Source organism: Bombus terrestris, chromosome 8 (genome assembly GCF_910591885.1).
Source record: "Bombus terrestris chromosome 8, iyBomTerr1.2, whole genome shotgun sequence".
NCBI lineage: Eukaryota > Metazoa > Arthropoda > Insecta > Hymenoptera > Apidae > Bombus > Bombus terrestris.
In genome coordinates, this window is record NC_063276.1 from 6,870,900 (window position 1) to 6,889,041 (window position 18,142).

An 18,142-nucleotide genomic window follows, 5' to 3' on the forward strand; every position below is an offset into this window, starting at 1 on the left:
AGAAAGATTGATAAAGACGTGAAACGAAAAGAGCTGGAAACGAGTAAGAAGAGAGGTGAGGCATAAAAGGGGGAGACAGAGAGAACCATGGGGGTGCAAGCGAAAAGAAATAGGAATAGGGAAGAGGGAGAGTAGTAGAAAGGGTGAAAGGAAATGGTGAAAAGGCTGAGCTGAAACGTAGCCAGTGTTGGGGCCCGTTCTGTCACTTTGCAAGCCAGATCCACTTTTCGAGCTGGATATATAGACTTTGAGAGGATGGATACGGTCTGCATTAAGTTTTGAATAATTGGGAGACGTCGCCGGGTCGAGGACTCTAATGCACCACTAACGAAATTGAGCTTATATACGTTCCTGCTCGGTGAAATTGTATTTAAAGTTCGTACGTTGTTTGAGGTCTACTTGAGGCTTCTGATATTTCTCCGAATAATTTCATTAATTGCTTTATAAATTGAAACGGAACATGGCTTGAAATTCGCCAACCCAATTGAGTATTTTCGGAACGATCCAACCACACCCAGACCAAAATAGTTTTATAATGTGTACCAAATAATATTCACCGACAGAGTCTATGCTCTATACTCGTAAAATACGACGATTCGAATCACGGAAAAAGGAACCAGGAAACGATGGTCAAGAGAGGAAATAGAAGAATAAACGTTCCCAAATTAAATGCAAACTGGTCAGGTCAAAGCCTCCATGGCTGAGCGTGGAAACCTGTCGGAGACAGAGAGAAGGCTGATCTTTCCGGGCCGAAAGGCACACACACATACGGTGGTGGAATTTCCTCGAAATTTTCCCAGTCGTCGGGCACATAAATTCCAAAAGGGATCGACGTCGATGCAAGGAGAACATATCGGAGCGGCGGTGTCACGGCTGCCGTCGAATCCCTTCGTCTGCGATCCCGAAAATGGATAAACCGAAGAGGGGGATTCGATCGAGAGCGAGTGATTTACCACGAAGGACTTCTACGGGAAGCCTTTCAGAAACGTACAGAGACGTCTGCGTTCTCCATCTTACGTATCCAGCATTTTACATCAGATCGGCTGAGAAAAGCGAATGGAAGGGGGAGGACGTTGGAGCGAAAGCCGGCACACGCGCGGCAACGTGAAGAGGGAACCAGCTGAATTTTATTTTCCTCCTGGGATAATCCTTTAGCAGCAAGAAAATAGTGTACCTCTCGGGACTGCGAGTTTCCAGATCTCAAGAATAAAAAATTCAGTATAAAAAATTATTCGACTTTTTCCATTCTATTTCTATCCTAACGAGACTTTCGTTTTATGTAATAAGCTAGAATTATTTGAATCACTCGTGCTACAACATTTTAAAGTTCAATTTTGGATTATTCCAGAAATAGGGTAACATATATATACTACTGAATTAGGATAACTACAACTGAAAATATTAATATTGAACAGGCTTCTTCTCTTTTCATGAATAGAATATTCTATCAGAATAAAACATGTCCAGCTGTCAAGTACACGATACACACACTGTTTATCACATCACTAACAGCTAGTTAAACAATCTGTTTCCAAATATATTGTAGATTGCTTCAGAATTGTACATAATCTTTTATCCCATCTATTGATCCCCCTTTCTCAAAATTTCTGTTAACTAAACGTTAAAGCTGATCTCTCTGTTTTTACACGACTAACAATGGTTTCGTAAACCTTCGACTTCTTTCACTTGCTTCCGGAAGTATTATTTTCTATGAACAAACTCGAGACTCCATGATATCGTTGCACCAATCGTTCATTACCGTGATCGCTTTTGTTAGCACACACGATGTCAAAGGCAGAATCAGTATCTCAGTGTTAGCTATTGCCCAAACATTCGCGCGATTTCAAGCAATTTACATGAGTTGGCCGACTCATAAATCGCTCATGAAGGACGGTTTGTCTGTCTCCTTGTACACTTGCAGAATCACGCCTGGCGGGGCAAAGTGTATTCCGTATGGCAAGAGAAATGATTGGAGGCCGCGTCGTTTGCATGTCGCGAACGAGAACAGGCTGCCACCCGTTATCGACTTTCTATCAACACGTTGGTCACTCGAACCCGTCGAAATACGATTGGCTTTTCGAACGGCGACCGCGTTCCCCTGACGACAGATCGTTGTAATTAAATTCCATCATGGGGAGAGAGAGCCGGCTCAATTTTGCATTTAAAACACCGGCAGCATACGCGCGTTTACATGTAACCGGCCAAGCCCACCGACAACCGGCTCTTAAAGGGACAAATTGCCGCCGATACGCCTGATAAACTGCCGGATCAGACGGAATTTTCATCGACAATTTCGCTTTCTCTCGCGAGTCTCTCCAAAGGGATTCGGAATCTTACACAATGACATATATTTAAACATTACTGAACAAGAATTTGTAATCACTACACATTAACTAGAAAGTAAGATTTTTAAAAGAAATCGGATCAAAATTGTGTTATCTTAGAAGGTATTTTTGACAAAAATCTGTCAAGAATAAGTGAAATTCTTGATGTAAAGTCGTGCCGCAGCAACAACAACGGCCGACATTATCCAAAATACTGTTTATTTATTTGATAATTATTCTGTATTGATTGATTATCAAATTCCATTGCGTTGAAGCACCTCAACAGCTATCAAATGATAATCCATGAACAGGCATTAGATCACAGGCCACATAACGCGCTTTGTAATTTACAATCTTCGAAATTTCGTCTCGGCTACTTATTGTGTCTCATCATCATCCACTAACAAACATTTTCCAGAATCGTCTAAATAGTTTCGATCTTTATATCGTATCTAGAAGAACAAAGTTTCTGCGTGTGAACCTAACTCAATGACCAGAAACTGTAAAACGACACCTAATTGATTTTCCATTGGGCACTAGCAAACGCGAAGAAAAAAATTAACGACTTTTACTTCTCTCCCGTGGTCGATCGAAGGAAAGAAAGTATCGCTCATTTGTTAATCAAACAAGGTCCGTGATCCGCGCGATCGTCGCCTGAAAGGATTCGCTCGCCGAGGGTGACCGCGGAGATTTTCTATTTCGTCGCGTCAAAGAAAACGAGTCGACATCGGGGAAGAACCGAGCGAGTACGTCTGCGAATTAGCTAGCAGCTCGGGCACTTTGTGCAGAGTTACTTTCCCATTCCCTTTGCTCCCTTCTGCCTTTTGCACGGTCGCTGCCCCTCAATGCGACTGCACCCGTCGACGGAGTACATACCGCGGCACGTTCCTCCATTATTCATGACATTATTTTCCACTTCGATAACTAACGCGATCGACTTTCCGGGAATCCTGCAGCTCGCAAATCCGTCCGCGGTCCGGCTTGTTTGAAAAATTTATATTGATTCGATGTACTACCGTGCTATTTGCACGTTTTTCAAATACGAAGGATCAACGCTCTTTACAAAGTCGTTTCTTTGAACATCGGTCTCCAGAGAGAATATCTACATCGTTGCAATTACGTAGAATCCATTAATCCTTTGAACGTTGTTGAAATAGAATTTCGGTATAAATATGACAATGGTTCGTGCAGTTCTACGAAAAGGTTCGTTTAAGTTCGTCCTGCAATTGATTAAGATTCTTACGATCTCCTCTCGCGTCAATCTTATGAACGTAACGTTAGATACCAATACGTGACATTGATATTACACATTGATTTTGCGTTAGAACTTTTCTTTGATCCTGCCAACGTGTTTGAAATTTTCATTTACAAATATCCTACGGGTCTATGTGCTTTTGTACATTTGGATGTTTCCAGCGGAAATCGGCCTCCGGCAGAGAATTTCTATATCGGTTTAATTATATAGAATCGATTGGTCCTTTTAACGTTGATAAATATGATTTTTATAATCGTTCCTCTCGCATTATTATAATTCAAAATTCGCTGTCTCTGATTCTATTAAACGATCCTCGTTATATGTTCAACTCAAATTATCTACCAAGTGTTGGTTGAGATCCTTTGAATTAAATGACACTATTAAATCACGTAACACAGAATAGCAAGAGCAAGGAATATTGAAGATAACACCAGAAATTTCAGATATATCGTAGAATCCACCCTGGGTTTTATAATTCGCTACGATTGGATCCGATGATGAAACTGATCACGTGGAATCCGTACAGCCTCGTGGACCTGGAACAAATGTGCGATACGTTCGAACAAAAGGTTTCCAAAGTCGCTTCGAAATGGCAATAGTATTGAAACGGGGTGGACAATAGAGGTAACTTACAATATATGGCGGCTTAGGAAGCCTCAAGCGAAAACATGAATAGGAGCGAACCGTGGAAATTCATAGAGAACGCACATCACGTTGTAACGTAACCAACGGACACGAATATCACAGACGGAACAGTGGGAAACTGTCTTTTCCCGCGAAAGCCGTTGTTCGCTATTTTCGGAATCTGATTAAAATCCGAAAATAGAAATCATCAACGAGGAATATTTACAAATTGTTAGATATTTAATAACTCCGACCCTTTTGACGCGACAGAGTATGAAGTAAAATCAAATCATACCATCGCTTCAGCTTTTTCTGCAGATTAATTAACTTTTACGCTTATGCGACGCGGCATGCGGAATAAAATATCACGAGCTGATATTCTGCTACATGAACTAGCGATGGAGTAAAGTATAGTGCGAGCAGGTTCGAATCTAATTGAAAGTTTCGAACTTCTAACACTTTTAAGTAGGGTCGAACTTAGACAGAGTAAGTTTAAATTGCATATAAGTACTATGAGATGCTTTCAATTATAATCGTACTTCGACTAAATACATTTGCTTAATAGTAATTTTATTAGTCTCAATATCTGAAAAATACTATCGAAAGATATTATTTCATTAACACATATCAGTTTTAACGCGTTTCATTCCTTTCTGATGAATCGATTGAGATTTTTCTGCATTTATGCGAAATTTGAAGATAGCGATGATATATTTGCCTTCGAAAATATAGTTTCCGACGGATATTCCCATGATGCAAAGCATTTTAGAAGAAAGGTATTCAATAGAATTTTCAGCTCAAAACAATAAAACATCAGCTGCATGACATTTTGATAGAAATTTGGCAAATCAGAATTCAATGACGTTTAAAACGCGTTTTACATGTCCTAATCTTTGAAGGATGCTTTGTCTTTTTAGTGCTACGAGTTCTGTACTCCACGTTCGTTATATTTTGAGCCAACAGGGAGAATAAGTAAGGCGATACTTGAAATAATATCAATCGTACTTAAACTTAGCGAAGTTTAAAATTTCAAGTTAATCGATCAACGAGAATGGCTTATATTTGCTAAAAGAATCCCGATGAAGCTGGAAAAGATAACTCGACTATATTTAAACTTGTTCTTATTGTTCATTCTTTATTCGATCTCGATTAATTAAATCATTTTCCATCGGAAAACATAATGTGGGAAGAAAAATTTTGGGCTATTGTTTTCTAGAAGTGATTGAGCTTCCATTGATAGAAGTGCGTAAATGGATTCAATGCTTGAGATTAGAGTTTGAAGAAGGGTTAGAAATTCAGGAATACGATTTCCTATAATTAATTGGAAAATACGTCAGATTTTATTAGAATTAATCTATTTGTTAAAGGATTATGTACCTAATGCCCTGTAAACCTTCCAAATTCTCTATTATAATCGTGTACAAATATATGCACTTCTACCATTTCTCACAATTGATTACTGATTATTGAAAAGCAATACGTCGTACAAGAGATGTCAAATGCTTAACGACGATTCTAATCTTTGTTGGTGAAAACTTTCGCTCCTATTATACCTAACATTTCTAAATATTTAGCATTCTCTCTAACCATTTTTCATATACGGTTGTATGATCCAAACATTGTAGGTCCTAACAATATAGATATATATATATTTTACTTGAAGTAAATGGAAGAGATTGTGAAATAGAACAAGAGAGGATACGTATACCCTTATATTTTAACATTGTTTTAGTATATCATTCAATTACAGTTTTGTCTTCACTGTCCCAGAAATATCATTTTAAAAATTCCTACGCTATCCAATAGTACACAACTGCAAGTATTGAAGAGCAACGTTATCTTTCGAGTAACAGTTCTTTCCCTTAGCTTTGCATTTTTCTTGCATTCTGTATGTACACGATTCTCGACAGAATAAAAGAGAACCACACGCGAAGGAATCTTACAGTGCGCACCCTTGTATGCAAAAACAACAGGGCATTGAACGTTGCATTCTCAAATAGAAATTCTCAAAAGTAAACCGTGGTTATCGTTCCATGAAACAATCATACCAAAATGACAAATACCTGTATAGATTGTATTTATCTATATACATATTTAATATATAGATTGTATTATAATTTCGGGCTTCTCCGATTACACATTGTTATATAAACAAGAATTATAATAACCTCCTCTATTAAACGTATTACACAATATAACTGCGCGAATAATATCGCAAACAATGTCACCACGAGAATCGAAATTTATGTTGCAACGTGATAATAGTTAATTAACTCAAAGTCAATCAGCGAAGGGTAATCGACGCTCGAGCTGATCCATTTCAAAAGAATGACAAACTCGTTGATGAAATGGACATCAGAGGATACAATTCAATTCCATTTCGCTCGAATTAATCAATTGTTCGTAATTTGGAAGATGTTCGGTGTTGATGTATTAAAAATTCAATTATCTCCTCCAATAGGTACGTACGGGGGGAAAAATATTACGAATTGTGTCCAGTGAAAAATTCGGACAGAATATTTTGATCGACATCCAGGCCTCTAGCTCTTCTCATCCACGACAATCTATTTTTGACACGTTTGAACTTTGCAGCACGGATTTAAATAGATAATAGAGATAGAACATAAATGGATCTGGGCGAGGGTCTACGTTAAACGAGGACACAAAATATAGGAAAATATTGTAACAGCGAATTTAGTAAAATTATCTAAAAAAGAATGGAGGAGGGTAAAATAGGAATAGCTATTTATATTCAGGATTAAACGTAAGATTTCAAAATCAAATTCTACCGAGGATGAGATTAAAGTGTAGCGTTATAAAAATGCTATGGACGTTATTTCATAATCCGTAGAAAAATGTTACAGAATATTCCGTGAAAAATTGTTTTCATTTTAAACGAGTATTGTGCACACATTGTGTCACGTGTATATACGTAGAATCGTTCGATAACCACCCTAAATGTTAAGTAAATATCAAATAATGAATAATACAATACATCGCCGTGAGCGTTTAATCTCGATATTAAACTGCAATTAAGTATTGAACAAGCCATATTACGATGTATGGAAACCAATGTGGCGTCCCGTATTTATACATTTACAGTAGCAATGAGTGGATCTCTATTATGAATTCTTCCACTAATTTGAATTTTTTATGTTGATTAATCTCTTGGCTTACGATTTACTTTATTATTATGTATACTCTTTAAACTCAACTATCTGTCTTTACAACATTCTGAGTAATATTAAGATTACCGAGATGCCAAATATAACTTTGAATTTTATGAATTAATTGGAATATATGTAATTCTTTGTCGTTGATATGATTATAGTTTCTCATAATAATTACTTTCTAAATCATTTTACTACATTGACATACGGTTAGTATATTACCCAAGGATTTTTCTTATCGAATTATTTTATTCAACAGTAAGATAAGAAGGAACCTTCGAAAAAGGAGTATAAAAAGAAAACGATCGAATCACACATACGAAACCCGTCGATGCATCATCGATATGATATGCTATGATGATGCAACGGATCAAACGTATATAAATTCGCACTTGCCGGGGCCATGTCCGAGCGGGCAAACGTGATATAAACGCGGATTCTCCCGTACGCGGTTCTTGCACGCGTAAATCTCACGATTTACGAGCATAGTAGCAACGTTCAGGAAAAAGATGGTCAAAGTGACTCAGGAAGCATACCGACGTGCATTCACGCTAGACATCGACGCTGATCGAATTCTTACAGTTCTCTCTGAATTTCACAATCGGAAAATTAGATCTTTGTCTCTCTTTTTGGCATCGACAACTCTAAAGAAGATTTCAAATATTGCATAAAAAGACTTTGATAAAAAGCACTGAAAGGGAACAATGTCTCTTTTCAGTCAATTTACATATCGAATTTTATTTTTCCAACATTGTGGTTATGAAAGAGAATTCTGAAGATATGTTCGGTAATTTCTTCGTCGCTTCATTTCTTCTCCTACTTGAAGTTTGAACTTCCTACCTGGAGTTTTATGAATTTAACAGAAACTAGAATATTAATAGTAACGTGATAAACTATTATATAATATTTTTCGTTAAGTCAAAGTAAATCTTCTGCATATTTTTTATTTGTGTTCCTGGCTTCTGAAACGTGTCTATTATTCCGATACCACATATAATATATGAAACCATATATAAATCCTTCATACTGTTGCATTTACGCAACTTTGACTAAACAACATAAACTATCAATTCTTCATTTTTTGTTTCAGATGATGAGAACTCGTCGGTACATGGGGTCGTAACAGAAGAGGGACTGTTTGATGGAACTATCTTTACAGCATCCGACGAAATCTACATCGAACCAACCAGCAGATACGCACCCCTCGTATGTCATCGGCAAGATGGCGAAGATAAAGATACAACAGACGCTGTGCATCATCATACGATCGCGTATCGTTCTGTGGACGTGAATGTCCCACGTAGTAATGGGTATCCATGTGCCAGTGAGCTTTTGCGAGAGAACACGTTAAATGAATTAAGGTAAATACATTTTAAACTCTTGTGTTTGCCATTAAGCTAATTATTTCGACGTAATAGTACAACAACATGAAAAATGCAATTTCCCGTATGAAGACTCTTAAGACAATTTAATTAAATAAAACATAAATTATACTTCGTTATTCATCTCCCGCTGTTATCTTTGTTCCTTTGAATAATATAAGAAGAAATTCAATTGGCCGTTCACAGTTGAATTTCCAACCTAGTCTCGCATTTGAGACAGCTTAGCATGCAATTTGGATGTATAATATCTTCCCGTATGATCTAACACGTTCAATATTCCAGGTACAAACTTAATATCGACCGGCTTAGTATCTACTGACCGGTTTAATAGAATTTCAGATGGCACCGTAATGGCGGTTAACTGTACGAGAGATCAAGCATTCCAGTTTTACATTAGAGATCGCGATAACTAACGTTTCAAAGCATCAGTGCCATGAATCGAAGTTAACAAAATTAGTAGGGAAGCTGCGCGACACAAAGGCTCTGCAAGGGAAACCGATCATTTCCTGAGACACGTTCGTCAAAGTGCACTCACGATTACAGGGAGAACGCATTTTAACAGAGTATTAGAGAGGGAAGCAGCTCTAGCATTGATTAATTATAATGTTCTCTGGCATGGAGCTCAGAAAGAGTTGCTGGAGAGAAGGAAACAGATTTTAAGTTATCTTAATAATTGAGTAAATTGTATTACATGGAAATTTTAGTTTCAGTTACGTGATATTAGCTACGTTCTAACTAACTATTATAGTGGCTCTTAAATCACATAAATCTTCACTGTAAATTTTCTTAATTTCGAAAGTTTTGATCCATAATTCGATAATTGTGAATTTTTGTACTTTGTTTCAAATTATTATTAATTAATCCCATCTCAATTAATAACATCTTTTTTATTTACTCATATAACTTTTTTCTTTACGCGTATAAAATAAATCAAAGTTTTATAATTATCCAACTGCGTGATTAGAAAATAAATATATATTTAACACAGATTAGATTCTTACCTCGTTTCATTCCAAAGCTTATCAGTGAAATGAGTTTTGCGAGAGTACTGGCGAATCTCATCGGATATTCCGGTCAGATGGCATAGAAAGAATTCGAGGCAATCTTTCTATCTACGCGCAACAACCTATCGTTTCTGCTATATATCGAGGCCGTTGGAACAGCGTGGCGCAGTCTCTAAACACTTTAAGCGCTCGTTTCGTCTATGGCTTCACTGGTGCATTTTCGAAATCACGTCACGCGCACGCAAGGAATTAAACGGATACAGTGAAAAAAAACACATAAAACGCGGCAACTGCGTTGGTATATAAAAGACTCGTAAAAACGGAATGTACTGAATCTTATAAAGAAAAGAATAAAAAAAAAAAGAGAGAATAAAAATGAGAAAATTTAACGAGTTTTAATATACAGTGTGTACAGAACACGAACATATATTGAATCAAAAAATTAATACACGGCATGAATCGCATAATGGATAATTTGTTGCTTAAATACATTTATAATCTCTGCGATATATATGCTTGCAGTAAGTATCTTATAACATCTATGTACATTTTCAGATTTACTTCAAACTTGACCAATGTAATCATGATAATCGAATCTCTTTACAGTAGCAATATAATTTTCAAATGTTTCGTATAACGTACATAATATACTCATATTATTATATAATATGAGTGTTATACAATATTACTCAGAAACGATTTTTACAAGTATTTGAATACTTTCGTGAAATGCTGTAATTCAAAGACGTGGCCTTGGTCATCTTGATACGAGCGCGTAGAGATTCGACAGGAGGCCCGATGGCAACGATCCTCGAAGTAAATTGGCTTCAAGCCTGTTACGTATTACCCAACATATGTCACTCTTATCTCCTTGCCGCACCCCGACGATTTCTCTCGTTTATCCCGGGCGGCCGGAGTTGATCAGTTCAGCATGAGGGATTCACTGGTGCGCTGTAGTTTTCCAAACGCTTACCGACGAAAAATCGTTCGCAGGACGAACAGGACGTGGAGTGGATATCTCGGGGACACAATGCGGCCGCTTTATCAACACCTGAACGAGGGGAACTCCCGCGCCAAGCCGGGCTTCTATCCGAAAGACGTTAGGAAGAAAGACCCCACGGCGAGCTCGCACAATTTAGAGTTACTCGATAGGTAAGCTTTTCAATTTAATCTTCCTTTTTAATAAAAACTTTACAAAAGATTTGCACATCCTGCCAAGAAGAAGCTGAAGTTTCCTTTAATTTAAAAATGTTTTGCCTACACACCTACGTTAAGCCTTTGAGTCGGCTAAAAGTGAATGACGTCCGTCTGATCGCGCCGAGCTAATACTACTTGGGTAGTCTGTTTATCGGGGATGAGTGGGTAATTCGTCACTCGAATTATTAAACTCTTGTACATATAGGAGAATTTATTGGATAGTTATATGTTACAGAATTATTCATTCATTTTTCTATCATCTATACTTTTTTTCATATAATAATTCTCATCCTGATAAATAGATTCAGACAATTTAATCAGACAGGATCTAAAATATTTCGTTAAATAAAGTGTCGCTGTACATTCCAGTATATATATATATATATATCCCGATATAATTTTTTTATTTAAAAACCTTTATTTTTCATAAATCATTCCATAATTGTTAAAAATTAATTATAGCATATTTACATATAGAAGAAATACCTAGACTAAAAATTAATTTATTTTCATCAATTTTTAACTCCGTGGTTGTGGAAAGAACGACCCAGTTAACAGGTTAACTCGTTTTAGCTGTCTGACCATGAACCGCCTCGTTTCACTCATGTCTCCGCTGCAAGTTGCATCGAAAAGAGGCCAAGTGTCTTCCGTGCAACTAATTGAAATCCCCCGTTTCCCTTTTTACGGTAGCGACTGGAAGTTGGAAAAAATAAAAAGTTATACAGCCTGTAAAAGTTTTACACGGTCGTTCGTTCTCGATCACCGGTCTCATCCCCCCAACCCTCTTCCCTAACCCTGTTCGACTCTTTTCTTCCTTCCCGGTTGTGTTCAACGTTTTCCACTCTGCTTCCACTTAGCCCGTCTCTACGAACACGTCGATGAAATATTCTAGCAGATGCTGGGAAAGCCAGGTCAAAGGAAGAAAGTTGCCCGTTGCTGGGGAAGAAAAGCGCAACGGTTACTTATCGTCCCGTCGATTCTTCCCCCGGACTGTTTGCCGTGCTATGCTTGCGCTTCCATTTAAAGAGCACACCCATTTCCGGGCAGAGAAAAGCCAGACTATCCGGCAGCGAATAGCGATGAAAACGTCAAAAATCGAGAGCAAACACCATTATCGAACAATCCAATTTAACGTTGCCCGCGACCGAGTTATCCTTATCGGACGTTTCCCGCGATCGGATTCTTTTTCTGGTAGAGAGATTTGATTTGTTGTTCAAGTGCGGATCGCGTATCGGTTAAATCGACTATCGTAACATCGAAAATCCTGCTCTTTTTACAGCCTACGAACCAAATGCGGACGTAGTACGCGTAGAATCTAGAAATTTTTTCTGTTCACCGTTGAAGTCGATAACTCAGTTATCTCGTTGTTCAAACTTCAGAGGTTAGAAATTAAAAAATTTTATTTCTACGGAGTTCCATATAATACGGAAAATATATTTGAGATGAAAGAAATTTCGAATTTTGGAAATATACGAACATTAATTAAAATTCTTTTGAAGGCGCATAAACGGAAATATATTATTAAGTTAAAGGCGATAATGCTTCTTTGTCAGGCTAATTGTATTTAGTGAAAATAGATGTCATTTCTTTGCAATCAGATTGTACAGGGAACGATATTCTCGAGTGCTCCGCAAAAGGACGTCCGTGGATCCGAAGAAAACCACTTGTATGTTGTACCTGCAAGCGGATCACACGTTCTTCAATCATTATAAATCTGAAGAGGCCAGTATCGAGGTGATGACTCGGCATGTACAGCGTGTCAACTCAATTTATAGATATACAGGTACATAAAAATTATTAATAGATTACAATAGACTGTAATATTAGAGTATAAGTTAGGATAGGTGATACATGAACCGATTGCCGATAGTTTTCTGTTTCGTTTTAATGTAAGTAGGAGATGACGGATTGATAGCTACGTGCTGTTCTTGTGAGAGACGTAGGCTTAAGCCAAAAAGAATGTGGATGAGCATGTGTGTATGTTTGCAGCGTGTGCCTGCGTAAAAACAAAAGAGTCTTAGTCAGCAAATGTAAGTGAATGGAACACCGAGTGTGAGCAAACTTATCTCTTTCTACCTAGCAATAAAATAATAGTTTAACCTCCCGTAATAGTCATCCGCTCTATCATCCTTACAAATCTGATTAGTGTCTGTTGTTCAACCAAATTCCAACAGAGTTTTCGTCCGAGATCGGTACATAATTCGTCGAAATGTTCTATAAGATTGGTTGTCGAAAGAGAAGTATCAGGACAGCAATGAAAATTCTTTCGTCTTTCCGGTGTGGCAATCGGCAACGTTTCCTCCCGAGCTAACAAGTGCGCGTCTTCTGTCTCATTCCGCTGTAATAACTTCGCAAACCAATTAAAACTTTCCCGGACCTTCCAGTTAAACCAACTTTCTGCCAACGGCGATCGGAGGAAATGAATGTTCCTTAGCCTTACTGCGGTTCCTTTCTGCGCTGCGACCGATTAATGTCAGTTTCTGTGTCTGACGTTGACCGATTGATTCCATGGAACTTTATTGCGCCACTACACACACCTAATGCGTAAACTTTAAACGATGGTTATCAAGGAATAAGACGGGAGGAGAATCGCATACTGCCTTCCTGAAATTGCTTTCGTTCTACTCTTTCGAATAAAGATAAACTACCCCCTTCTTTCTTTTGATCAAAAAACTTTTCCCCAAAAAGAAGCAGTACATTAGGATAAAATAGCGTTATTTGACTCAAGCCAAGTAATTTGTCTCGTAATTCGTCAGATTCGGTTATAAACAATTTTTAAACGATTTACATTTCATAGCTTGATAGCCGTACTTTCCTACGACGATGTAACTCGTCAAAAAGAAAGAAATTCGTCCAATATTAATAGCCTCAATATATTGAATCTTAAAACGTGCAAGCTTAAATGATGCAAATAGCCATATTTCACTGTATCTAGTCCACCATTCGAGCTATTCAATTTCAGCAATTTCTTGATTGTTATTTCGGCCCTACGTCTCTTTAGAAATTTGTACTTTGTAGCCGAAACTATCCACGCAAATTATACATATAATCCGCCGTTTAATGAAATTATTTCATCTACTTCGAGTACAACTGAGAAACAATCAAGTTCATCGATAGTGACATTCAGCACAGGCGTACAAAGCTTCGCAAATCAGAGGAAAGCGTTCCTGAAAATCTCATTTGACCAGTGCGGCTTGCGAATATTAAGTAAGAGTGGGCGCACAGGCGAAGCACGGGCAAGCTCGTACTGGCAGAAGGGCTTTAAACGTCGCACCACCTGCCGTAACAACAAGCAAATATTTGTGTCTCGTGACTGAGCCGTGTTTAACGTAGCGTGACCGCGCCTACACGCGGACTGGTCTAGTGTATTACTTAGACTTCCCTATCTCATCCGTCGTACGATTCGCGGATAAAGCTAGTCTTCCGCTGACGTTTCCGTCTTCGTCTCCTTTCCCTCTTCTTCCAGCCCTTTCTCTTTCCTACTTGTTCGTTCCGTCTCGTTCTATCGTAACTTGACCATATATATACTGCGAGCTAGGATATCGATCTTCCGGAACGATGGTCGCGCGATTATCGGCCATCTCTACACGCGAACATTTCGGATGACCGATCGACCACCCCTCGGAAATGCCAGCCCGAACGTGCCTCCCTTTGTCTCCGGATTAGACGGCATTAACTCTCTTCCCATCGCGATATGTACAACTCGGTGGCCGCCTAGCTAAACGCTCTTGTCCGACGAGAGATCCGGAATTGCACCGATTAAGGATTGCCCCTGTCCCTCTTGCATTACGATTCCGTGTTTCTCCGTCGATTTTGCACGACCGCGCAACCTAACGGACCGACTATTATCTCCCTGCTAACGTCACGATCTTTCAAAATTTCGATTTAACCACTTAACTCCGTCGCGTCAATTTAACGGTGAATTATCTGTTTCGTGCTTATGTCAAATCTTTCAAACCTGAAACCTAACCAATTAACTTTGCCGCGCTATTTAAAAACGAATTAATGTTTCCGTGCTATCATTGCGATTTTTAGGATTTAAATTTAACGTCGCAATCTTTGAAATTTATGTTTAACCGGTCGACTTTATTACGGCGCAATGAACTCACCGTGTAAACGCCGTGGACGCGGCTATTATATAATATTACGGAAGCTCGGTGGATATTATTACGGTAGAAAATAAAGCTAACGCGATAACGGGATATCGCGACGGTGATATCGGTCAAAAGTGGAAGTTCGAATGTTAGTCATTACACCTGGGACGCCTGAGAACCCTGACGACCAGCCGCGTTTACGATCCTTATCTGGCGTACTCACGTAAAAAAAACTTTATTTCCGAGCGGCATATCCGAGACAGCTGTCACGCGACGCGTTACCCCTTTATTTGTTTGCGAAGTAATTTTTTACGACATCGGAACGCGAACCAGCAACTTTGTAACACGAGTCTCACGTGACGATCGCCTTTTAGCTATTCAATAATAAGCACCGTCTGTTTCCGTCTTTCTATATTTTTGTTCTTTTAATTTTATGCGTAGAACATAGGCTTAGAACAAATTTCTCGTGACTTGTCGCGATAGAAATAACTCTGGAAAAGAAACACCTATTTTATACAACTATACGGTAGCAGACCCTGATTGGTCTGATTATGCATTGACTCATTCTACTTGATTTTATGCTGCAAATTCTCCAGAATCTACCTCGTGGATTCGATAAGGGATAATTTTAAGATTAAGATTAAGATTTCTTTCGCGTTTAGATCGAATGAATACTAAATAACGTTAGTTGTCTCCATAGATTGAAAAATATAGAAAATTAATGATATTACAAACACTGTTTTTAAATTTACCTTAAATTTTATCTTGCTGTTTGTTTCTTGAGGATTGAATTTTTTTACGTACCGAAACTAAGAAATTTAAAAAAGGTCGAGTTGATCGGTTTGGCTTTTGACAGGTATTTCGTATAGTAATCTTTAGTTCCTTAAATTTTCGTGTGACTGTATTTGAAACATGGAACTTGCATTTAATCGTTAGAAAATTTTATTGGAAAGCAAACGCATGCAAATATGGCATCCAATAAATGTTGCACGCGTTACCATGATGTACGCAGAGGCGGACCTGATTAATGCAACATCAAACTTGAATACAATGGATTTTACGTTAATTACCAAATGCACATATACATTACATGTCAGATATAGATATAACGATGCTCGGCATTGACGTTGGAATAGGTTGCTTGCGTATGCACACGCGCAAACATCTGGAGACATTACCATAGAATTGCATCGTTTATGTGAGATTGGAAATCTTACTATCGTGTCTTCTAAGTTTCACTACTTTAACGTACAAGGTGTCTCGATCTAAATCGAATAGCTAAATATCCTTCATTTTCAAGAAGATAAAAGAAATTATAGATATGGATGGAAATGCTACGAATGCTCAAAAATTGAAAGAAATGATATGAGATAAATAATATCTTTCGTCCATAACATTCTTCTTCCTCCTTGGAACCATTAATGGAAATCTTAATAAATAAAATAGAAAAGTTACTGAATTCAATCGAATTAATTATCATCTCAATTATCTTACCATTAATATTAATCACCAATTTGAATGCTTAAATATTCTCTATTATCACTAAAAATAAAGGACACATTTAAATGTCGTGTTCATACGCGCGATACCGAGGATTATTTTATAATTCGACATGGTCGATTAAAGGTTGAAAGATTGGAAACCTTGAGATAAAAGACGAATTCTCCGCAGAATAAAATTACGCTTGACTCGTAACTTTTTTTGTGACGCGCTGTCAAAATTAATTCGTAATAATGAGATCAATCAAAGAGATCTGCATGAACGGCCGTTGGTTCGTTTTATATTTGAAAAATCATGAGAATTCAGCGGCGGGAAGGAATCGCGATCGCGTGTCACGGAATCGTTTTTCCAGTTTCGATTGGTATTCCCGCGGAGGAGGTGTTTGATTAAATGCTTTCCACCACGCGACGGTTCAACCGTTTCGGAATACATTGATCACTGGGGGAAACCCGAAAATTACTCGTCTGGAGCCCCGGTGATTTTCCTTATCAGCTATCGGTTACCTCGATGAGTAGTTCCTCTCGACTCCTATGAATTTCATAGTACCACAATGTCTATTCCGCAAACGGACTTTAATCCGTCCAACGTTGCAATTTGAATTTCTCATTTCTCCTTTTCCATTTCGAACGTATTCTTCGCTATTTTACAGATTTCAATCAGGATGGCCAGCCAGATAATATTAGCTTCATGATAAAGCGCATTAAAGTTCATGGTGACGATGCACTGAACGATCCAAGCTACAGATTCACTGGGACTTACGGGGTTGAAGAATTTCTTGAGCTGTTTTCCGGTAAGTAAATTACTTTATCTATCCTCTCCACGACTTGTCATAAATTATTACTAGTACTATTGACGGTGTTATACATTTTAGAAAAAAGCTCGAAGTTTGAAAAAGTGGCGAAAGTTACTTAATCAAAGAAATCTGATATCTCATTAATATTGTATAGTACTTTCGTCTTAAGTATATTATTAGATGTTGATTCCTTTCACGAGAATTTCTAAAACAAATTTATTGTTTCAACTCATAGAAGACATTAACATGAAACGAAACGTAGAATACTAGGAGTGAAGTTAATTAAAGAAAAGCGTTCTTGAATTGAACCCGAAGGTGAAAGGCTCGACTAATCCAAATACATCGGTATGCGTTGGACATCACCCGATGAGGGTCCTTGAAAGTACTTTCGGCACTCGTTCGTTAATTAAAGTGCTCGTTTGCGTGAAATTTACACGAAATCGTCGATACCAAGACCGGATGAGTAACACGTTGCACGGCGCGACGTTTCAACTTTAATGAAACGTCTCGTGTCGGTCATCATTGGTTCATCGCAAAGTGTTCGTTAAGCGCAAACTCCCCTGTTCCGTGACTTTAAAGCATCCTCGGTTCCGCCGGTAGTCGTTATCTAATACCATAGTTAATAAACACGTGAAGGTTAGATTACACAAATGAAAGCCTACACCGCATCTTCCCTATCGAAGGCTATTAGGACGAAATGTGCATTTATCACCTTTTATGGAATGATTCTCTCGTTAATTGACTCAGAGGCTATAGAAATACATTCCAAGACTTGGTTTCCATTATCGTGATGTCTGAC

The 18,142-nt window shown here is 38.1% G+C and overlaps 1 protein-coding gene across 2 annotated transcripts in view; it reads left to right on the forward strand.

The window, feature by feature from the left end:
* The window catches only part of LOC100651761 (disintegrin and metalloproteinase domain-containing protein 10), a 157,750-nt gene that overhangs the window by 109,685 nt on the left and 29,923 nt on the right, over positions 1-18,142 (forward strand). For both annotated transcript variants that reach the window (XM_003397306.4, XM_048408055.1), the window contains exons 5-8: positions 8,464-8,734; positions 10,753-10,911; positions 12,555-12,739; positions 17,200-17,340. In XM_003397306.4, coding sequence (XP_003397354.1) covers positions 8,464-8,734; positions 10,753-10,911; positions 12,555-12,739; positions 17,200-17,340 — 756 coding nt within the window. The remainder of the gene's footprint in view (positions 1-8,463; positions 8,735-10,752; positions 10,912-12,554; positions 12,740-17,199; positions 17,341-18,142) is intronic.